General features: G+C 42.4%; 2 protein-coding genes across 3 annotated transcripts in view; one reads left to right on the forward strand and one right to left on the reverse strand.

Annotated features, from left to right (window-relative positions):
- egl (Egl_like_exo domain-containing protein) overlaps positions 1-18,106 on the forward strand; it is a 115,388-nt gene that overhangs the window by 78,274 nt on the left and 19,008 nt on the right. The gene's annotated exons all lie outside the window — the stretch shown is intronic.
- Positions 12,738-17,358, reverse strand: LOC145996438 (uncharacterized). Of its 2 annotated transcripts, none has more exons than XM_083132919.1 (2): positions 17,289-17,358; positions 12,738-14,445 (listed from the first exon to the last, which is right to left on the reverse strand). In XM_083132919.1, exons 1-2 carry the CDS (start codon positions 17,326-17,328, stop codon positions 12,779-12,781), a joined length of 1,707 nt encoding a protein of 568 aa, XP_082989045.1. In that variant the 5' UTR covers positions 17,329-17,358; the 3' UTR covers positions 12,738-12,778. The 2 variants fall into 2 exon arrangements, with proteins under 2 accessions (XP_082989045.1, XP_082989046.1); XM_083132920.1 differs by having other exon boundaries at positions 12,738-14,441; positions 17,289-17,351.

Raw genomic sequence — 18,106 nt, forward strand, 5'->3', positions numbered from 1 at the left:
CCCACGCTTCCAGGAATTATCCTCCGTAGCTAAATCACTTCCCAGACGGCGAACGTCAAGTATTGTTCCAAACCGCCGTGTAAAGACGAAATTGAATTTGTTTTAACCCGGCAACTTCTCTTCCCTTGAGCTTTCCGTGCCGTGACGTGGAATGAATTTCCATCCACAAGTGCCTTCTCCTCAGAACTTTCAAAGGCCATGCCCGAAAGGTGCAAGACGTACTTGAAGCGAGCATACTTCGCATTTCAGTCTTGAAGCCTTGGACTGGAAGAGGCAATCTTTCGAATTGCACTTCGACTGCAGCGCCATATACGATCAGTAGAGAAAACTAAGAGTGCATTTTTAAAAGTTCTTATTCTTACATTTCCACACAATAGAAGAACTACAACCAACATCTGGCTGACTTCCGACTTACATGATTTCAAACAAGAACGAGTCTGTAATAGTAAATCTCGCGTGATGCGGGCTCGAATGCTCGTTGAATTGGCGCTTTCGAACTGCACTATAAGTGACGTCACTTCCTACAAGACCGTACTCCAAGCCTGCTTTTTCAATCTTTCGGACAGAGCCAGAGACTTGCTATGATTGGTTACTTTGTCAGCGGTGGAGTGAATAGTCGCATTACTCCGGACATGCAAAGGTAAAGGTTTGTTTTTATTTTACGTTGCTTTTTTTGTGCCTCCCCGATAGCGTAGTGATAACGTTGTCGCTTAGTAATAAAGAGATTCCTGAATTCACACCCGCTAGAGGCACATAGTGATTCGGATTCCACTTTCATTATTAATTTATTTATTTATTGAAATTTCCAGTAGAGAAGATCCATTTTAAACCGGAAAGAAACAACAGTAAAACAGTAGACTAGTATTAAAAAATAAAAGTTAATACAAAATAATATAAAATAAAGTAAACTAAAATAAACAAGCCAAAACAGTACCAAGGTAAACAGGTTATTTTCACAGTCCATTACTTATGTACAATTTTTTCTAAGTTGGTGATAAAAAATACTAATATTAACTGAATATATCTACTTGGTTTGAGATAATGTTGAATTGGTTTGGTAGCCTATGGAATAATGAACGTTGTATGAGTTAGAGTCTGGGAGTTGCAGTGTGGAAAGTTTCCTTGCTCCGTGTTTTATGTCTAGGCACTCTTGAGTGAGAGTTCGTGGAGTGGGATGCTGCATCTTAAGTTTCCATTTATGATCTTGTATAGCAATTTCATATCTGCAACGTATCTCTCTTAGGCAGGTATCTCAGGGCAGGCCCAATATATCGAACGATGGAGGGGAAAAAGCTGAGAACATTGTCGATCTTGGAGGTATCAGAAGGGACAGGCATGTTCCAGATGGGTGAACAGTATTCTAGAGTGAGGGACACAAATGTTTTGAAGTAAATGGAAAGTGCTTTCGGGTTATTCATTTCGGTGAATCTGTAAAGTAAGCCTAGCATACGCATTGTCTTTTTTGTGATGGTTGATATGTGATTTTCGAAAGTTAGTTTTGAATCTATGAGGATATCTGGATCTCGGTGTTGTGCTTCTTTTGTTAGAGAGAGGTCGGTGAGTGTATAATTACCTTCAAGAATGTTTTGTTTCAATGAAGTTGGATATATCGGGGTGTAAGGCGACCCTTCCGATAAAACACCCAACAGTCAACCTCACTTCTACATATTACACTCCTGTAACTGCAATGTTGACTATATGACGTCTGGACCTACGGCCAGTATATAGACCTAATCCTCCGTAGGGCTGTGTGTGTGTTCCTGTTGTTTTTTGTGTTGAGTTTCCTTTACAGCCTCAGCTTTTAGCATAGGTAGGAAGATTTAAGTCCCCAGAGACAAACGTTGATTTTAGTTACGGTAAGGGGCTGGGCCCCGCTATAATACGATGGGCGCAAATAACCCAACTGTTGACGAACCTAAATATTTTATTCCAGTGAATCAATCATTAGTTGGATGTCTCCCCAGACGACATGTACAACTATCAATAACTTCAAGCAAACAAGTATTTGACTTCATAAGAAACTTGATCTGTCCGCATGGTGTCGGTAGGGGAGGTCGAACCAGTCCATCGACCCCCCCTTCCCCCCCGGTTCAAGTCACAAAAGAACGGAAAGCTTGTTCTTTTTATTGTTAATAACAGGAATAAAGTTACTACTAAGAAATACTAAATAAACCAGGATAATTATTATTGCCGACCTCCGTGGAGGAGTGGTTAGCACAGTGCTCTACGACGCCGGGGTCTTGGGTTCGAATCCCGGCCTGGGCATGGGTGTTCCGCGAAAGTAGCCAAAAGTGAAATAAACTAAGTCAGTCAACCATTTTAATTATTATTATTGCTATTGTTTGTACTATTCAAATTTAATCAATGGTCTGATACCTCTTATCAAAATTTTTGACTGTCCATGCACTTATGATATATTTCGCGAGTTCCTCACTCGGACATCGAAGGAGATGTACGAGATTTTGTCTCCGCACTGGAGGCGCTGATGTGATGTAAATATCGTAGCGCGAAGGAACACGCGCACTTATCACTCACAAGGGGACATTTAATCTTCGCCGCAGCACGCAACATGTAGACTGGACACCTAGCACAAGTTGCGACAGCCCCCTCCCCTCGCTGTGACAGTGAGCGATCGGCGATAGAATGCCGTGCCTGTCCCCACGGTGTTTCCCCACACGCAGCTCCGATACATCCAGGGCCGCTGAAAGCAGAGATTCCAAATCACATAGGCTTTTAGTCCGTTGCGTATCTGAAAATTTGACTTTGTTTACCGCTACAATTCTTATTTATTGTATATATGTATTATACACCCCCTATCTAGATAAATTAGATATAATACAGGGTGGGCGGAAAGTAACTCCCTATTTTTATTATTTTTTTCCTCCTAAGATATTGAAGGTACAAATTTACTTTTTTGTACACATGTAGTTTATTGTATACCATTATCTTCCTTCAAGTTACAACTCAATGTGTGCTCCAGTATTTTCTAAACACTGTCTTAAACGAACAGGTACGTTTGCTACGACCTTCCACAAGAACTCAGCAGGAACACCATTTATGACCTCACCGATCTTATTCTCAAGTTCACCAAGAGTTTGAGGTTTGCTGCGATACATTTCTTCCTTAGCCCACCCATATAAAAAAAAATCACATGTGGTGAGGTCTGGACTTCGCGCTGGCCATTCTGTGGAACCTCGGCGACCAATCCCTCGTCTTGCGAAGCGCTCATGAAGCCATTGTCTAACAGTCAAGGCGTAATGGGGGGGGCTCCATCTTGCATAAATAACATTTCATGTGCCTCGTCCCATTCAGAAATTGTAGGCCATACAAAATTATCTAACATTTCCAGGTATCTTTCAGCGTTCATGGTGTGTCTCAACAGATAGGGTCCAATAATGCGAGAAGAAGTTAATTCACACCACACTGTCACTTTCGGCTTGCCCTGCATTTTTCTAATTGTCTCTTTGGGATCAATTTCTGACCAATAATGGCTATTATGACGATTAACGAATTATCAAATCTTGATGCAATTTTGGCTCTCTTCAGTGCTCAATCGTACTGCCATCTCTATCTTCAAAGGAACTTCAAAGACTTCAGAGGATGTGAAAAAAATATGCAACAAATGGCATACTTTAGTCTATAAAACAAGATAACTTTCATTGAAATATGCACATAACTTCAATAGAAATACAAAATTAAAAATAGGGAGTTACTTTCCGCCCACCTTGTAGAAATAAAACACCAGTGCAGGCATGCAAGTAAAACAACAACAGAAATCTAACAACTTAAAATTTTCCAGCAATTTCGATATATTTCCTAAAATTTCCCTCTTCACAGGAAATTGGACCTGGATATCCCTACACCAAGGGAAATTTCCCTTCATATAGTAACACTGCCTGTGCCAAGCGCGGCAGAAAAAGATAAATGAACAAGCATTTTTCTCCGCCAACGCTGTTTGCAGCGGTGGAAATGACCACGCAGGCAGCCTGCTTTTCGGCTCCCGTGTACTATTGGGGAGGAAACTCTAGTTATCAGAAGGTGCGATGGAGAACGACCAGTGGAGTACATGAACCAGTCATTAAGTTCCTTTAAATACTCGTAATTTACTTAAGTTATGGTTTAATAGTGCGCAAGCAGTTACTCACTTGCGCACTCACTTCGATGTGTCGTGTCTGTAATGTTGTTTTAAGAGTTCGGCATATTCTTGTTGAATGTGCAGATTTTGCTTTCGTCGGGCAGACTTTTCATCTTCCCAACTGTTTGTCATCCCTGTTGGCAGATGACGACACGACAGAGTTTTACCAAATGTTTTTATCTTCTTACAAAAAAGCTGGTCTCTTCCACTGTCTGTGAGGAAGTTTTTAGTTTATTCTTACTTTTTAGTGTGTTGTTTGTCTTGTGCAGGTCCCTTTACAATCTCACACTTTAAACTTCTCTGAAGGGGCTTCTTTCCAAATGCATTGAAGGGTGCAACGCACCCACCTATATTAAATCAGTCAATAAATTACCCATACATTAAAGCTATATGTAAAAAATATATAAGAATATATGAAAAAAGATTGGTTTGCCGACGGTAACATGAAGAATACGGTACTGAACTCTGTTTCTTTTAAAAAGTAACTTTCCGAGCATTGGTTATACTCTGTCTCTGGTTATACTCTGTCTCAGTCATCTCTGGAGCAAGGCCGCGCATAGCCGTAGTGAAGAGGTGGAAATCGAATGGACAGAGCAATGCTGTGATAGTTGGTAACTGCAGTCGCTTCCCCGCCCTCCCTCCACGCAATCCCGTTCCCTATCACCTGTTCATTGGTGGAGCCGTCTCGCGTCACTACTTGCACAGAGACTTGTTTTATTTAGCTTGCTCCAGAGGTAACTGATATAGAGTATAGAAGCCATGACCTTGCCGATCAACCAGTGAAGACGATAAAGATTTTTCGTTGAAGGCAGCTGCGGGTGCGGTCATCTCGCATTACAAATTCCCGCGGCTGTGGCAACAATGAGCTCCTGTGCGGAAGAAGCAGAATTCTCGTCACGCGCTGCATTTGTCTTCCGGAAACCCTCCCTGAATTATTTACGCCCTTCTCTCGCCTCCTGCCTTCACTCATCTCCGCGTCGCAAACTTTTTCAATTTCTCAACGATTAAGGCTTTGCGCGATATAAGTCGATTCAACAGTAGAGAAGCACGAGGAACTGTTTCTGTAAATGTATGACCGAATGTGCATATTGATGGAGTTAGACAAGCTTGGAAAATAGGGATGCGAACAATGTCGGATCGCTGGACACTGCTAAATCTAATATGCGTAGAGTAGGGATGGTCAAATCCGGATAATTTTATATCCGGATATCGGATATTCGAGTGTGTGCATTATCCGGACAGTTTTCATCGTTTATCCGTTTTACGGGCTACCCACATGTTCTTTTATTCGCCATGACGCATTTTCGTATTTCACTGTACGGATTTTCCACAAATCCTTCATGAAATCTGCTCTATCCGGATTATCCGTTTTCCGGCTTTTGTGGCCATCCCAAACGTCGAGAGTAGTGATAAAGTCACGTCTAGAATAGGCACAGTTTCGATGTCGCCACTGAAGTTCTTGGGTTCGAGACCCGGATGGGTATTGTTTGTGAGTGTTCCTGCATTAAGTTTCATCTAATAATCACTTAGCCTTATCGTCATGATTAGCCTAAAGTGACAAAAAAAGATTAGCCCTACCCCAAGTCTTGAATAATGCTTGTATATGAGGGAATTTCAACCTGCATCGCGACTGATTGGGACCCCACGGGTATTGGTCCAGTTAATTGCTGCTGAACGATATAATAATAATAATAATAATAATAATAATAATAAGGGCTAAGCCGATATCGAGGCCAATGTATCGGTATCGGAAAGTGTTCGATGGAATTTGTTACCTATACCCATCGATACTTTTCCGGAATTTTGGTCTTTCACGGCCTCCACAAAAAATGCTTCTCGACACTTTCGCAGAGTCCAATTATCCTCTAAATTACTGTATTCAAAATTCGAAGTTTCTTCTTATGTTGCACCAGTTTTTTTATGAAATAACGTAATTTTGTGATAACATGCAATTTAATATTCTGATGTAATTTTTATATATTTTAAGGCAATAACCTTAGCAAACTGATGCATATAATTTGAATGGAATACTTAATCAATATTTTGAATAACTTGTAACTATTTCAATTTTCAGGCATCGGTATCGGTTGGAATCGGTGAGAGTATCTGCATCAGTATCGTTATCGGTTGAAAGTGGTATCGGCTCAGTCCTGATAATAACTACAAAGTACTGGGTACAGAGTCTGAAGAAGACCTTGCTAGAAGGTTGAAACGTTACGTTTAATTTATGTTTTAAAATCAAATAAATTTTCTGCCTTGATGAGCATATTTTTTTCATATCATGGAAACAAGGCTTAATGCTGCTATAACTCATAATAATATTTTCTTTATTTAGCCTGCAAGGTTCAGTTACTGGTTGCTTTACCACCTAACTGATGATGTACCGTGAATCGCAACATGAACAGATAAATATTTCTTAACAATGGAATAAATCACACAAGAAAGTTGCTCCATATTCATATAAGTTCTGGCAAATGAGATCGCGTTCCATTGTCCTCGAAGCTGAATGAGTACAATCGCCACAGCCTCGTCAGCATGCGGCAGAAGCCTGTATATTCACGGTACCAGAAGAGCTCCGTCCTGGTCCGCACCAGCTCGCATCTTTCATGAGAACATGGGAGCCTCCCTAGTCAGAAAGTTTTGAGGCTTTTCAAATATCTCCTCCTCCCTTGCCTTGTTTGTGTAGCTGCAGACGAATTTAGTCTCCCAGATTTAGAACAGCCTCCTGTCGCGTTGTCGAGAGACGCTGCGGCCCCAGTCAGCATGGCCCCCTCCTGCGCTCCACGTGCTGGACCCGTAACTAGAAGATTGTCTCCGAAGCATCTCCGGAGAGCGTGAGTATATACGCCTATAGAAGAGAAGCTTTTCCCCATGGGCATTGCCAGACATTTTTTGTAGGCCATTGATAAAACTTGATTAGCAGAAATTATAATAATAACCAGCACGGTTATAGTTATTATTGTACAATAACTATTATAAACTAATAAAAATAAACCAACTTTATTCGAAATTGTTATTGATTAATTAATTTGGCTCATTTTATTTCCCTTTTCTGCCACTTTTGGCTAATCGCGAAGTTGAGGATGAGTGATGATATGATGAAATTGATGAAGGGACACTCGCAAAGAACACCCATGTCCAGGCGAGGAGTCGAACTCGGAACCCCTGTCGTCGTAGCGCGGTGTACTAACCAAATTATTATTATTATTTTATAAGTGGAAAAACTTTGCTACTCGATCCGCCAGATGCCTGCCCCCGTGGCGGAGTGGTTAGCACATCGCGCTACGACGCCAGGGGTACCGGGTTCGAATCCTGGCCTGGGCATGAATGTTTGCGAGTGTCCATTCATCAATTTCATCATATCACTCATCCCAATCTTCGCAAATTAGCCAGAAAATGGCACTTAAAGGCGAAGTAAAAGAAAGCAAATCAATCAATCAATCGATGCACCAGATCCAGCACAACGTTTTTTAAATTGTCCTTTTTCATTTCATACAGTTCGTGTACTGAAATGCAGAGTAATTCTACTTTCTCATTAACTTGCCATACCTCAGTGAAGAGCAATTTTAGTCATAAAGTCATAAAGTTTACGTTTTGACCTCTCGCATAAACTATAATTTTTGAAAACTATGAAACCTTTCGTTGTTTGGATTCAATGGTAGAAGTGGAAAATATAACCTGGTTTCTGGTGTTTTACACAAAATTTTTACTATTTAATGCAGTTTTTACTTTGGTTATTCTATTCGAATACGAAATAAATTAACTTTATTTCTGTTATTAACAATAAAAATAACAAGCCTTCTGCTTTTTTGTAACTTGGAATGCAATTTCCAGTGGGGGGCGACCCCCTTCCCGACGCCCATATTTTCCCCTTCTACTACAGGAGAAACACTAAAACGCTGTCCCTATGCATTGTGGATATTCGAGATTGCTTTGTAAAAATCGAGGCCAGTCCCCTTCAAAACCTATCGGGACGAGACCGTCAAGGAGACAAGACACCAAGACAAGACTTAACTCAGTCTCGGGATTCTGTGGAGCAAGGCCGCGCTTTCCCCTCCATGCACTCACTCACCCTCTCACGCGTTGATTGGTCGAGCCCTCTTCAGTCACTACTTGCGCAGAGACTTGCTTTCTTTCGCTTGCGGGGTGTAGGGGCTGACTCTGAGGACAGCCAACTGTCAACCTCCCTGTCAAACTCCCACGGAGTACACCCTGGACAACATTTCGCAAACTAACGAGAGACTGGCGTCTGGATTCACAGCCATACAGCCTGTGGTATTCGTGTTGTCCTACGTTTGTCCATTCATCCAACTTATCACCATTCAATTTCATCTTCTCGATTAGCCAAAAGTCTAAGAAAAACAAACTAAGTAACATAAATCACTCAATCAATCGTTCGTTCGCTCCAAAGACTCTCGGGACAGAGTTTAGTGTCATGGGCGTCGGGAGAAGGGGGCGACCTCCCCCCCCCCCCACTGGAAAAAAAGGGATCGTTAATTTCAAGGTACAAAAAAGGCTCGCATTTTCGTGTCCCGCAGTGTAGGTTATATTCTGGTTTCTGTCCCGTGTCTTCATCCCCGTTCACCTTGTGTGCACGGAGCCAGTGCAGAATGGCAGAGGGTCGTTTGTGTGGTGCATGATGCATGAGAGTGTTAATGAAGGGAGATCTTAAGGGAGCGGCTTCTCCCCCTTTGGAGACAGCCGCTGGGAAAATTCTCCCATATGAAGCTGAGAGTGGGGGTCAGCCTTGCTTGCTACCCTTGCAGACGAGGCAGACTTATCGTCTCGCACATGCATGCCTCAACTAGTGTTTCAATAGACACAAAAGTTCCATTCTTGTTTACTTATGCAACACATCCAAGTGCAGGAAATGGCTGGTTGTAAAATAAATGGAATAATATACAGGGTGGGCCAAAATTCACGATCGGATATTGATACGAGGGTCACTATTTATATTTTGAGCCTTGGCAACACTGATTGAAGTTTGGCGCGATTTGACGTTTGCACGGAATCGTCTGGCATTATTGACCATAACGTACTTCAAATGTTTTGTCAATAGCTTCATTTGTGTTGTTTATGTTGCCTTGGAGATTGCGCGACAACAATAAAATGTAATTAACTCGTGAACATTTTCGTGCGATGATTTTTTACGATTTTCAACGTGGATTATCAAGACAAGAGTGCATCGATCAACTTACTTCCACATTTGGCGATGAAGCCCCATCATTTGCTGGTATAACGAATTTAATCGTGGCCGCCATTCGCTCACCGACGAGATTCGCGAAGGTCGTCCAAAATCAGTTGTTGTTCAAGAAAACATTGATGCTGTGCAAAACCTAATACTGCAAGATCGTCATGTGACATACTGTGAGATTGAGGCAACCATATGCATTAGATCCACCAGCATATATAAAATATTACATGATCATTTAGTTGTGAGAAAGGTATGTTCTCGTTGGATCCCACACAATTTGACAAAAACTCAAAAAGACGCTCGCGTCAATTGGTGCAAACAAATGCTCAATAAATACAATCGTGGTGCTTCAAAAGACGTATATAAGATTGTAACAGGTGACGAATCGTGGATATATGCATATGAGCCGGAACGTAAACAGCAGTCGACTGTATGGGTGTTTCAAAATGAACCCAATCCAACAAAAGTTGTTCGCGCTCGAAGCACATCGAAACAAATGATCGCCTGTTTTTTCGGGAAAACTGGTCATGTGGCAACTGTGCCTTTAGAGGAACGTAGAACGGTCAACTCTGAATGGTACACAACAATTTGTTTGCCAGAGGTCTTCGGTCAAATACGGAAAACAAACAAACGCCGTCGGATCATTCTTCATCAAGACAATGCCAGTTGTCACACATCTCGTCTAACAACCGACTTTATGAACAGTCAAAAAAATCGAATTGATGGGTCATCCGCCGTAGAGTCCTGATTTGGCACCCAATGACTTCTTGTTCCCGAATGTCAAGAATAAATTGCGTGGACAACGATTTTCGTCGGCGGAAGACGACGTTGATGCGTTCAAAAACCATATTATGGAGGTGTCTCAAGAAGATTGGAAAAACTGCTTTGACAAATGGTTCGAACGAATGCAAAAGTGTATTGACCATAAAGGAGAATACTTCGAAAAACAATAAAGCAGTTTTCAATGCCAAATTCCTGTTTTTTCATTGTTAGGCTCAAAATATAAATAGTGACCCTCGTATAATATGTAGAAAGTGTATTAAACTGAACAAAATATACATTGAAGATGAAATTGGACAAGAATATCAGATCAGTGCAGCTCTCAATGCTCTAACTTCTCGGTATGTTGACCATCATTATTCATGGTGCACAACTGTATTCGCCACCATGTGCGTCGGCGGAGACGTCTTCATAAATTCGGGAGTGATCATTCTGAAAACACTGGTAAATTCTCTTTATCAACCCTAGTACGGTAATTCATATGAATTCCGGACATCTGATGGAGTACCTGACTCCTAACCACAGTACTGGGATTGACTGACCTGTATCGGACAGACGAATTACTACTTCACAACGTGTGGGAGGAGGATGAACATTTCAACCTACGATGCCAATTTCGTTTGTGAATAACACGTTCTTGCACTATAAATAGCATCCGATCGTGACTTATGACCTACACTGTACAGGGTCCGGTCGGAGTAACTCCCGTTTTTAAGTATTATAAAGTGCCTAGAGTTGAACATGGCGTTCATGTTTACTTCCAACAGGACGGTGCACCACCACATTATTCGTTGTGTGTCAGAGAATGGTTGGACATGCATTGCGATGGGAGATAGATAGGGCGACGAAGGCCATTGGAGTCCCCGGTTAGATCTCCTGACCTAACCTCCCGATTTATTTTTGTTAGGTATTCTTAAAGATTGTGTACAAGTGCAATCCTCGCAACGTTGACGAATTGAAATACAACATTCGGGGTAAATTTCTCTGACATTACCGTCGAATTATGTGGCGAGACTTGCTTGAATGTGGTTTGTGGTGTGGTACGTAAATGTTCGCACGATATGGACAACATTTTGAACATGTAACCCGGAATGTCGTATGACGTGGTTCAGCGTGGTGTTATGTTCCATTATTACACGATTATGATTTTCTACAAGAAATTTCTACAATTCTGATTTTGTAATACAAGATTTGGTGTAGATTACCAGCTCCTGAAAAACGGTCATTACTTCTGCCGGACCCTGTGTTATGAAGAATGTGTAATATTTATTGATAGTGTTTTGAAACAGCAACTTGTGATTTGTAGATTTGAAGAGCATATTTACAGGGGGTGTAAGGGGTGTGGGCCCTCCTCTCCAAAAGAGTTGCCATTGCTAGAATTGAATAAGCAAAATATGTATCTGTGTCCTTGTTGCTCTATAATATGAAGCTTAACCTCCGAACTTAACGTGAAGACTACGATTTTGAGGAATTAGTTTTGTACTGGCATTGATGACAATGAGCTTCAGGAATTAGGTATTTTTCAATCGCGTAAATAGGTCTGACCGGCAAGAACTTTTGCGCGGAAAACATTTTACCCATTGTTGCGACACTGTTATCTCCGAATTTCAGAAATTGCCATTGTTGTTGCTCACGATTGCTCGGCTTTAATCGGCGCTGGGGATAGTTTTCAGGGTCTGCGAACTTTATTGAGAATGTCCGTTATTAAGAAGCAGCGATTTATCCACACACTACCTTAATAGTCTCTCGCAATTTCCTCAACATTCCCTAAAATTTTTCACAGAGGTCCAGTTTATGTCTGGTTTTAATTTTACCCTTTCACACCCCAAAATACGAAGTGAGGAAATTATGGATAAGAAACTGATTAAGAAGCAATCTCTTCACATTACCCCTGTATATTTCTGCCAGGGAATTAAGCAATGTCCTTGTCCGTTAGGAGAAGTTTTACTGTATTGACTAAGGCTAAGCCGGTATCGGTAAGTATGGGTTGAAGTTTTTCCACCGATACCAGTGTTTTTGAGTGGCTAGAAGCGCTGTGGAATCGCTTTGTTTTATCTACGTTCAAACGAGGAGGAAGGGTTGTGGGTACAATTTCTTCTTGTGCTCTTCCCTTCCCGGATGCCGATACCGCGGTGACTTGCTTTTATTAAAAATGGCAGCGCATATGGACAGCAGGGCATAAACAGAACCGGTGAAGTGAAGGTTATTATAGTAACTGTATTTGTACATATTTTTACCTCTCTTCTCTCCCTCTCCAGTTTAACTCAAAGGACAAGAATGAATAGTGTTTACATGAAATTAAAGAGAGGACACAATCCCCCGATTTCGGTTTAACTACAATGCTTTAAAATGTCTTGTAACATTTCAAAAACGTTTTTTTTTTTTGGGTCTAGAGAGAAGTTTACGAGAAAAGAAATGACTACATTTTAAAGTGAGAATAATTTGGGAGTTATTTAAAGTCGTTAAAGGAATGTGATGTGAGGAGTTAGTATGACTCAGTAAGTAACTGTATCGGTGAGAAAAGGTCAAGGTTAATGATGATGTTCGCTCAGCCCTAGTACTTACTGTTTAGGGTTCTTCCTAAAAAGAATTGAACATAATATTAATGATGGTTAGTCGTAGTGGGTCTATAATTTATTTGTGTTCTTTCTCCATGGCCGACCTCCATGTTAGTTTGGCCTGTTATCGCCTCCTTGATATAAGAACCGGCCGTCCCAACCCATCAGGCTCTGCCGCCGCACGAGGGCACGCAGCAAGTTGTTGGCCTGCGCGAGGTTCAGTTCCGTTCTGGTGAGGACGTTCAGGAGGTTGAGGGAGACGGGCGCGGGCGGGGCCCCAACGAAGACTGTCTCCCCGGCGTTAAAGCGACCCCTGCCGAAGCCACCTTCCCACGGGGGCTGCTGCTGCTCCCACACCACCCTCCTCAGGATGCTGCTCGTGTCGGCCAGCGTGGTCTCCGCCCTACCGAGAATCGCCAGCACCTCCCCCATGCTCATGGTCCGGTTCCCCCCTTCCCACAGAGGGAACCTGGGGAACGGTGGCGGCGGTGGGGTTTGCCGAGGGGGTAGGGTGGTTCTTGTCGGTGGAGAACCTTGGTCCGTCTTTCCTGATTCTTCCAGCACGTCCATAGCTTCGGCGGATACCTGCGGTTTCATTTGCTCACTGTTGATCCTTTTGATGAGCGACCCGCAGCTTTCGCAGATCATCTTGTTCGCATCATCTGGTGACGTGTCGCAGTGAGATGTTTGGGTATCCATCTCGCCGACAGGTGCTTCAATGGTACCATCACCTGGCTTGCGTTGACCGGGGATATCCTGAGCAACAACGGAATCCGCGCCGGTGGATTGCTCACCTTTGAGATACGGTGCATCTGATTTTGGCACGTCCGGTTTGCTGGGTCCGGCACCGGAATATTCAGTCGCGTCGGGATCTTCGTTTCCCAGCACACGTTCGCTGCTCACGGACCAGGCCCGTTCCCAGGAAGGACCGAGGACGTCGTCTTGGGGTAGTCTTCCGGACAGGTGCCTGAAGAGGCCCTCGATCTCCAGTAGGTTGCCCTGAATCCGAGAAAGCTGAGACAAGGAATCCGAGATCCTGTCCTCCATCGTGTCGTTGCTGGTGCTGCCCTCGTCGCGCCTGTCGAGGAGGTCCCTGCACAGGCTGTACGTTTCCCCAAGACGAGCCTGCGCCCTGGACAAGCGAGGGAGGATCTGCGAGGCCGAGACCGAGAGACGAGCATCGGGTCGTCTGGCTCTGCCCTGCCTCTGTACCTGCTGCTCCTTGGTGATGCCCGTGAGGATGGAGTGCGCCGTCAGCAGGGTGCTCTCTGTCCTGGCGAGCTCCGCCAGAATGTCCGAGGCGACGGGCAGCAGCGTACTCACCAGACGCTCCACGCTCTGCTCGGCCATGGTACTCGATTGGTTGCGGCGGATCTCCTCGATCGCAGAGCTCAGGATGCGGTTGGCCTCGATGAGGTTGGCCTCCGTGACTGACATCTGAGCCAGGAGGCTGGAGATGTCGTACAGCGTCCCCACGTTGCTGCTGGAGTCGTCGTCCTGCGGTAACAAATTTGAGTCGTCTGCGTACGGCGGCCCGCCACGATTCTGCTGCCAAGGTGGCCTGTTGGCTTCGGGCGTCAGAAGGTTGTTGATTCGGTATATGTTCGCTTCCACTCGAGAGAGGTGCGATTGAAGGTTTGGTGCGAGCGATACAGGCGAGTTTGGTTCCAGGGTAACGTGAGATGATTCGGCTGTGCCCCTCTGCTGCATACTACTCTGGGAGGCAGAGGAGGCCACTGGAGGCACATCGCGGCTCTGTTCAGTTGGTCGAGAACTGCCTACAAAGAAGAGAGACTAAAACATAGTGTACTACTCAAGTGAGATTTGCACAACTAAAGAGTGAAAAGTAAGTTTGGACCCTCAATTGAATAGTGACTGTCACTATGGTCATGTAATAAAGGAGGTTTGCATCGAATTCGTGATGGAGTATCTGCCCACAATTAACCAAAAGTTGCATTTTTTTCTATACACCAAATATTGAATTATTTGTATTTTTGTTATGTAGCGTCGCTTTTCTTCCATTTTTGGCTAATCACGACAATGAGAGATGATTAAATGAAATTGATGAAGGTACGCTCACAAAGAACACCCATTCCCAGGCTGCGATTTGACCCTGGGAACTTTCCTGACGACATCGAAAGTTAGCCACATAACTCTCTCGGCCACCGAGCCAGCTATATATGAATGAAAAGAGACACATTTTCCCATGTGTTTCCACGGTCTTTGAAGCACTTGTCAGATGGCTACTTTAATTTTTGTTGCTGGTGATTTTTTTTAAGCTGTAAAGAAGTGATAGCCATATGATGCAAGGCCAGGTTGTCGATGTTGTTTTATCATCCCAACCTGAAAAAGAATTCTTTTGGACGGCTTGATTGGTCGGGAAGAAGTGGGACCCTTCAGCCTAGTCTCTGTCGTCGAATCTCAGGAGAGACTACGATTTGGGAAATTGACTTTGGGACGGGACTCCGTGTACTGGTACATTATAGGTAGAGACATGGAATTTTTGCAAACACTGAACACCGAAAAATGTTAATTGCTGCAAAGAAAGAAGTGTTTACGCATGTGGAATGGCATGTTCTGAACACATTTTTCACCCATTCGAAATCGCGAAATAACGCGAATTTGGCATAAAATGCGAATTGTGGCCTTTTTCGCGAATTACAACACGTTTTGTGCTTAAACAACCAAAAATACAGCGAAAATCAACATTCTCGTGTTTTAGGCTTAAAAAACAAAATGTTCCATTTATGCATGTATAACGCGCACATTTTCGAACATTTTATCCAAGAGAAAACTATAATGCGTGTTTTTACATGGAATAATTCCGAAGACTACATGAAACCTCGTGTAAATTGACGTTTCCCACGATTTTTCACCTTCTGTCTGAACGTCTTGCATCACAGAAGAAAGAGGCTGTTCTAACAGGAGTTCAAGTGCGTTCCTACCACCACATGTTGCGCGAGAAAGGTTTGCGTTACCGAGCGAAGTGGCGCGATTTTGGCAGTGATCGAGTGCGCACCTACCGTTGGACGGGAACAGTAACATCGCTAATTGGCGCGCGAGAAATAATGGAATATAACTTCCTCAAGAATCGGTTCCAACATATCATATCAACATCACTCTTAACGAACAGGGATTGGCCTTGTGACCTACAATTTAAAATGCTAATTTAAAGCACAGTAAATGTATAATAGTAGATATATTTGTCAGAAAAAACATGCTAAAATAAAGACGCGAATTTTTGAGAAAATAACACCGATTTTTTTTTTTTAGGGAAAAAAAACACCAAACATCTCATGATAGTAGCTGTAGGTATTTATATGCAAGGTACTAGTTTAAAAGCACAATAAATGTATAATTCTAGGTATATTCGGCAGAAAAAAACATGCTAAAATAAAAACGCGGTTTTTTGGGAAAATAGCACCCATTTTTTTTGGGAGAAAAGAAAACCACCAAAAACTCAAGGTACCTACCTGCATATATATATATATAGATATGCAAGGTACTAGTGCACACTAGCCAGCAATTTCTTTCCAAGCGTGCTTCATGAGGTATAGCTTTTGTCTGATTGCCAAGTGCCCCGTGTGTATCAGTTTCATGCACCAAAGGTTCTGGGATCGATTCTTGTTCGATTGCCCATGCTTCTTTTTTATTAACTCGAGCAAATTTTATTAATGCTCTTCCACTTTCATTTTTGAAAAGGATTTTTCATGATAAATTTTCAATTTTCCTGTCATTTTAGAAACATTTGCATATTGAATTATCCATGTGTTATATTTGACAAAATATTATGTATATCCTACCACCACACCAAGGCCCATCCTAAACTCAATATTCCAAGTCATAGCCTCCCCTTGTAATGCAGTACTCGACAGCAATTTATCCTTCATCCACATCAGCAGCATGACAGTATGCCTTCCATAGAAATGGGGTTTATGTTTATCATACTGTTCTTAGCAACAACTATTGTTTCCCATGTTTGTGGTAGATGAAGGACTTTCTCTCATGGGTTGGGAAGGGGGGGGGGCAGATCACTTTTGTTGGTCGATAGTTTTCATGGGTCATGTACTGGCCAACCTCCACGAGTGATCACTCAACTTTGTGTCAGGGGGAGGGGGAGAGATAGTTATTGACTTTGTTCAAAATTTATTGTTGCGCCTCTGTGGCAAACAGGTTGAGTGAGTCACAATCTCACGGCTGAGGGTTTCAGACTTAGTCACATCATAGACATGGGTGTTCTTCGTCAAAAGTCCCTTAATTGTCGGGCAGGATTAGCCAAAATGGTAGATAGTGGTCCAAATTAAGGAAAATAAAAGATGTGTTGTTAGTTTTAAATGGGTGACTGCTTACTTTAAGAGGTCTTCGCCCTCTTATGGAGAATTGACACCAAAGCGACATGCCACACCTGTTACTTTGGGAAGGAGTCAATCAGCTCACCCTAATCTGCCAATGGCTTAGGATCCACATGCACTTCAAGGCCAGACGTTGCATATCGTATTATGAAGAATACCTGTACCAATATGGTAGTATGACACCTACTTAAAATAACAGGTTTGCAGGATCCTTTTGTTCAGACTGACCCTCATATAAATGCATTGAAATTTAAATATCAGAGACAAACCTCTGCCATCCTCTGCCCTCCCAAGGTTCTCTTGCGACATCCCACTAGGTGTTCTCCACTCTCTGGTGGTTGTTACCTGGCAATAGTAGGAGGTATGCAGCAACAATAAGGTTTTGGAGCAGTCTATTGGTATGAATTTCTGGTCAGAATGCAACTTGTGACATTTATTATTATTATTATTTTAGTATAGTACCTTTGAAGACTTTGGGAATAGACAATAAAGAAGTAAGGTCACAATTACAGCATTTGACATTAAAATTACAATTAGAATGGAATCCTGGATATGCTTCAGCGGATATTGCAGTTTCTCATATATTGCACTGAACAAATGCAAGAGAATGGAAATTTCTTAGAAATTCGTAGAGTTGGTTCCGGAACTTAAATGAACCATGAGTAAAATGGTCTGGCTCTGGCTCTATGGGTGTCACTTTAGTCTCGCATCCAGAAGTGTTATACCACCCCTGTCAAATTCTCACACCCGTTTTTGCTTACATAATGATCCTTAATATATTGGCAACCCAAATTTTGATCACCTTTCACTGAAAATAAGGCTATGACAGTTATATTTCATGATTTTTTTTAACATGGATTTTTTATAAATTTTAAGTATTTCTGAAATTATCCAGCCAATCATGAGAAGAGTGATGTTATTGTGCAATATGTAATTCAGCATTCAATAATCGGACAAAATCACTCAAAACATAGAAATACCAATCTACAATATCAATACTATTGTCGATTTGCAAAATATTTCATAAAACTTCCTTCCCCACTCAGCTGATATTAATGAACATGGAGAATAATAACATTGGCGTACA

This window comes from Lepisma saccharinum, chromosome 12 (genome assembly GCF_977018435.1).
Source record: "Lepisma saccharinum chromosome 12, izLepSacc3.1, whole genome shotgun sequence".
Classification (NCBI taxonomy): Eukaryota; Metazoa; Arthropoda; class Insecta; order Zygentoma; family Lepismatidae; genus Lepisma; species Lepisma saccharinum.

Bases quoted from the DNA above. Each gene is read 5' to 3' on its own strand.
- LOC145996438 (XM_083132919.1), bottom strand. From the start codon at position 17,328: ATGTCGCAAGAGAACCTTGGGAGGGCAGAGGATGGCAGAG. The intron at 14,446-17,288 runs GTTTGTCTCTGA...TCTTCTTTGTAG, and splicing joins GAGGGCAGAGGATGGCAGAG to GCAGTTCTCGACCAACTGAA.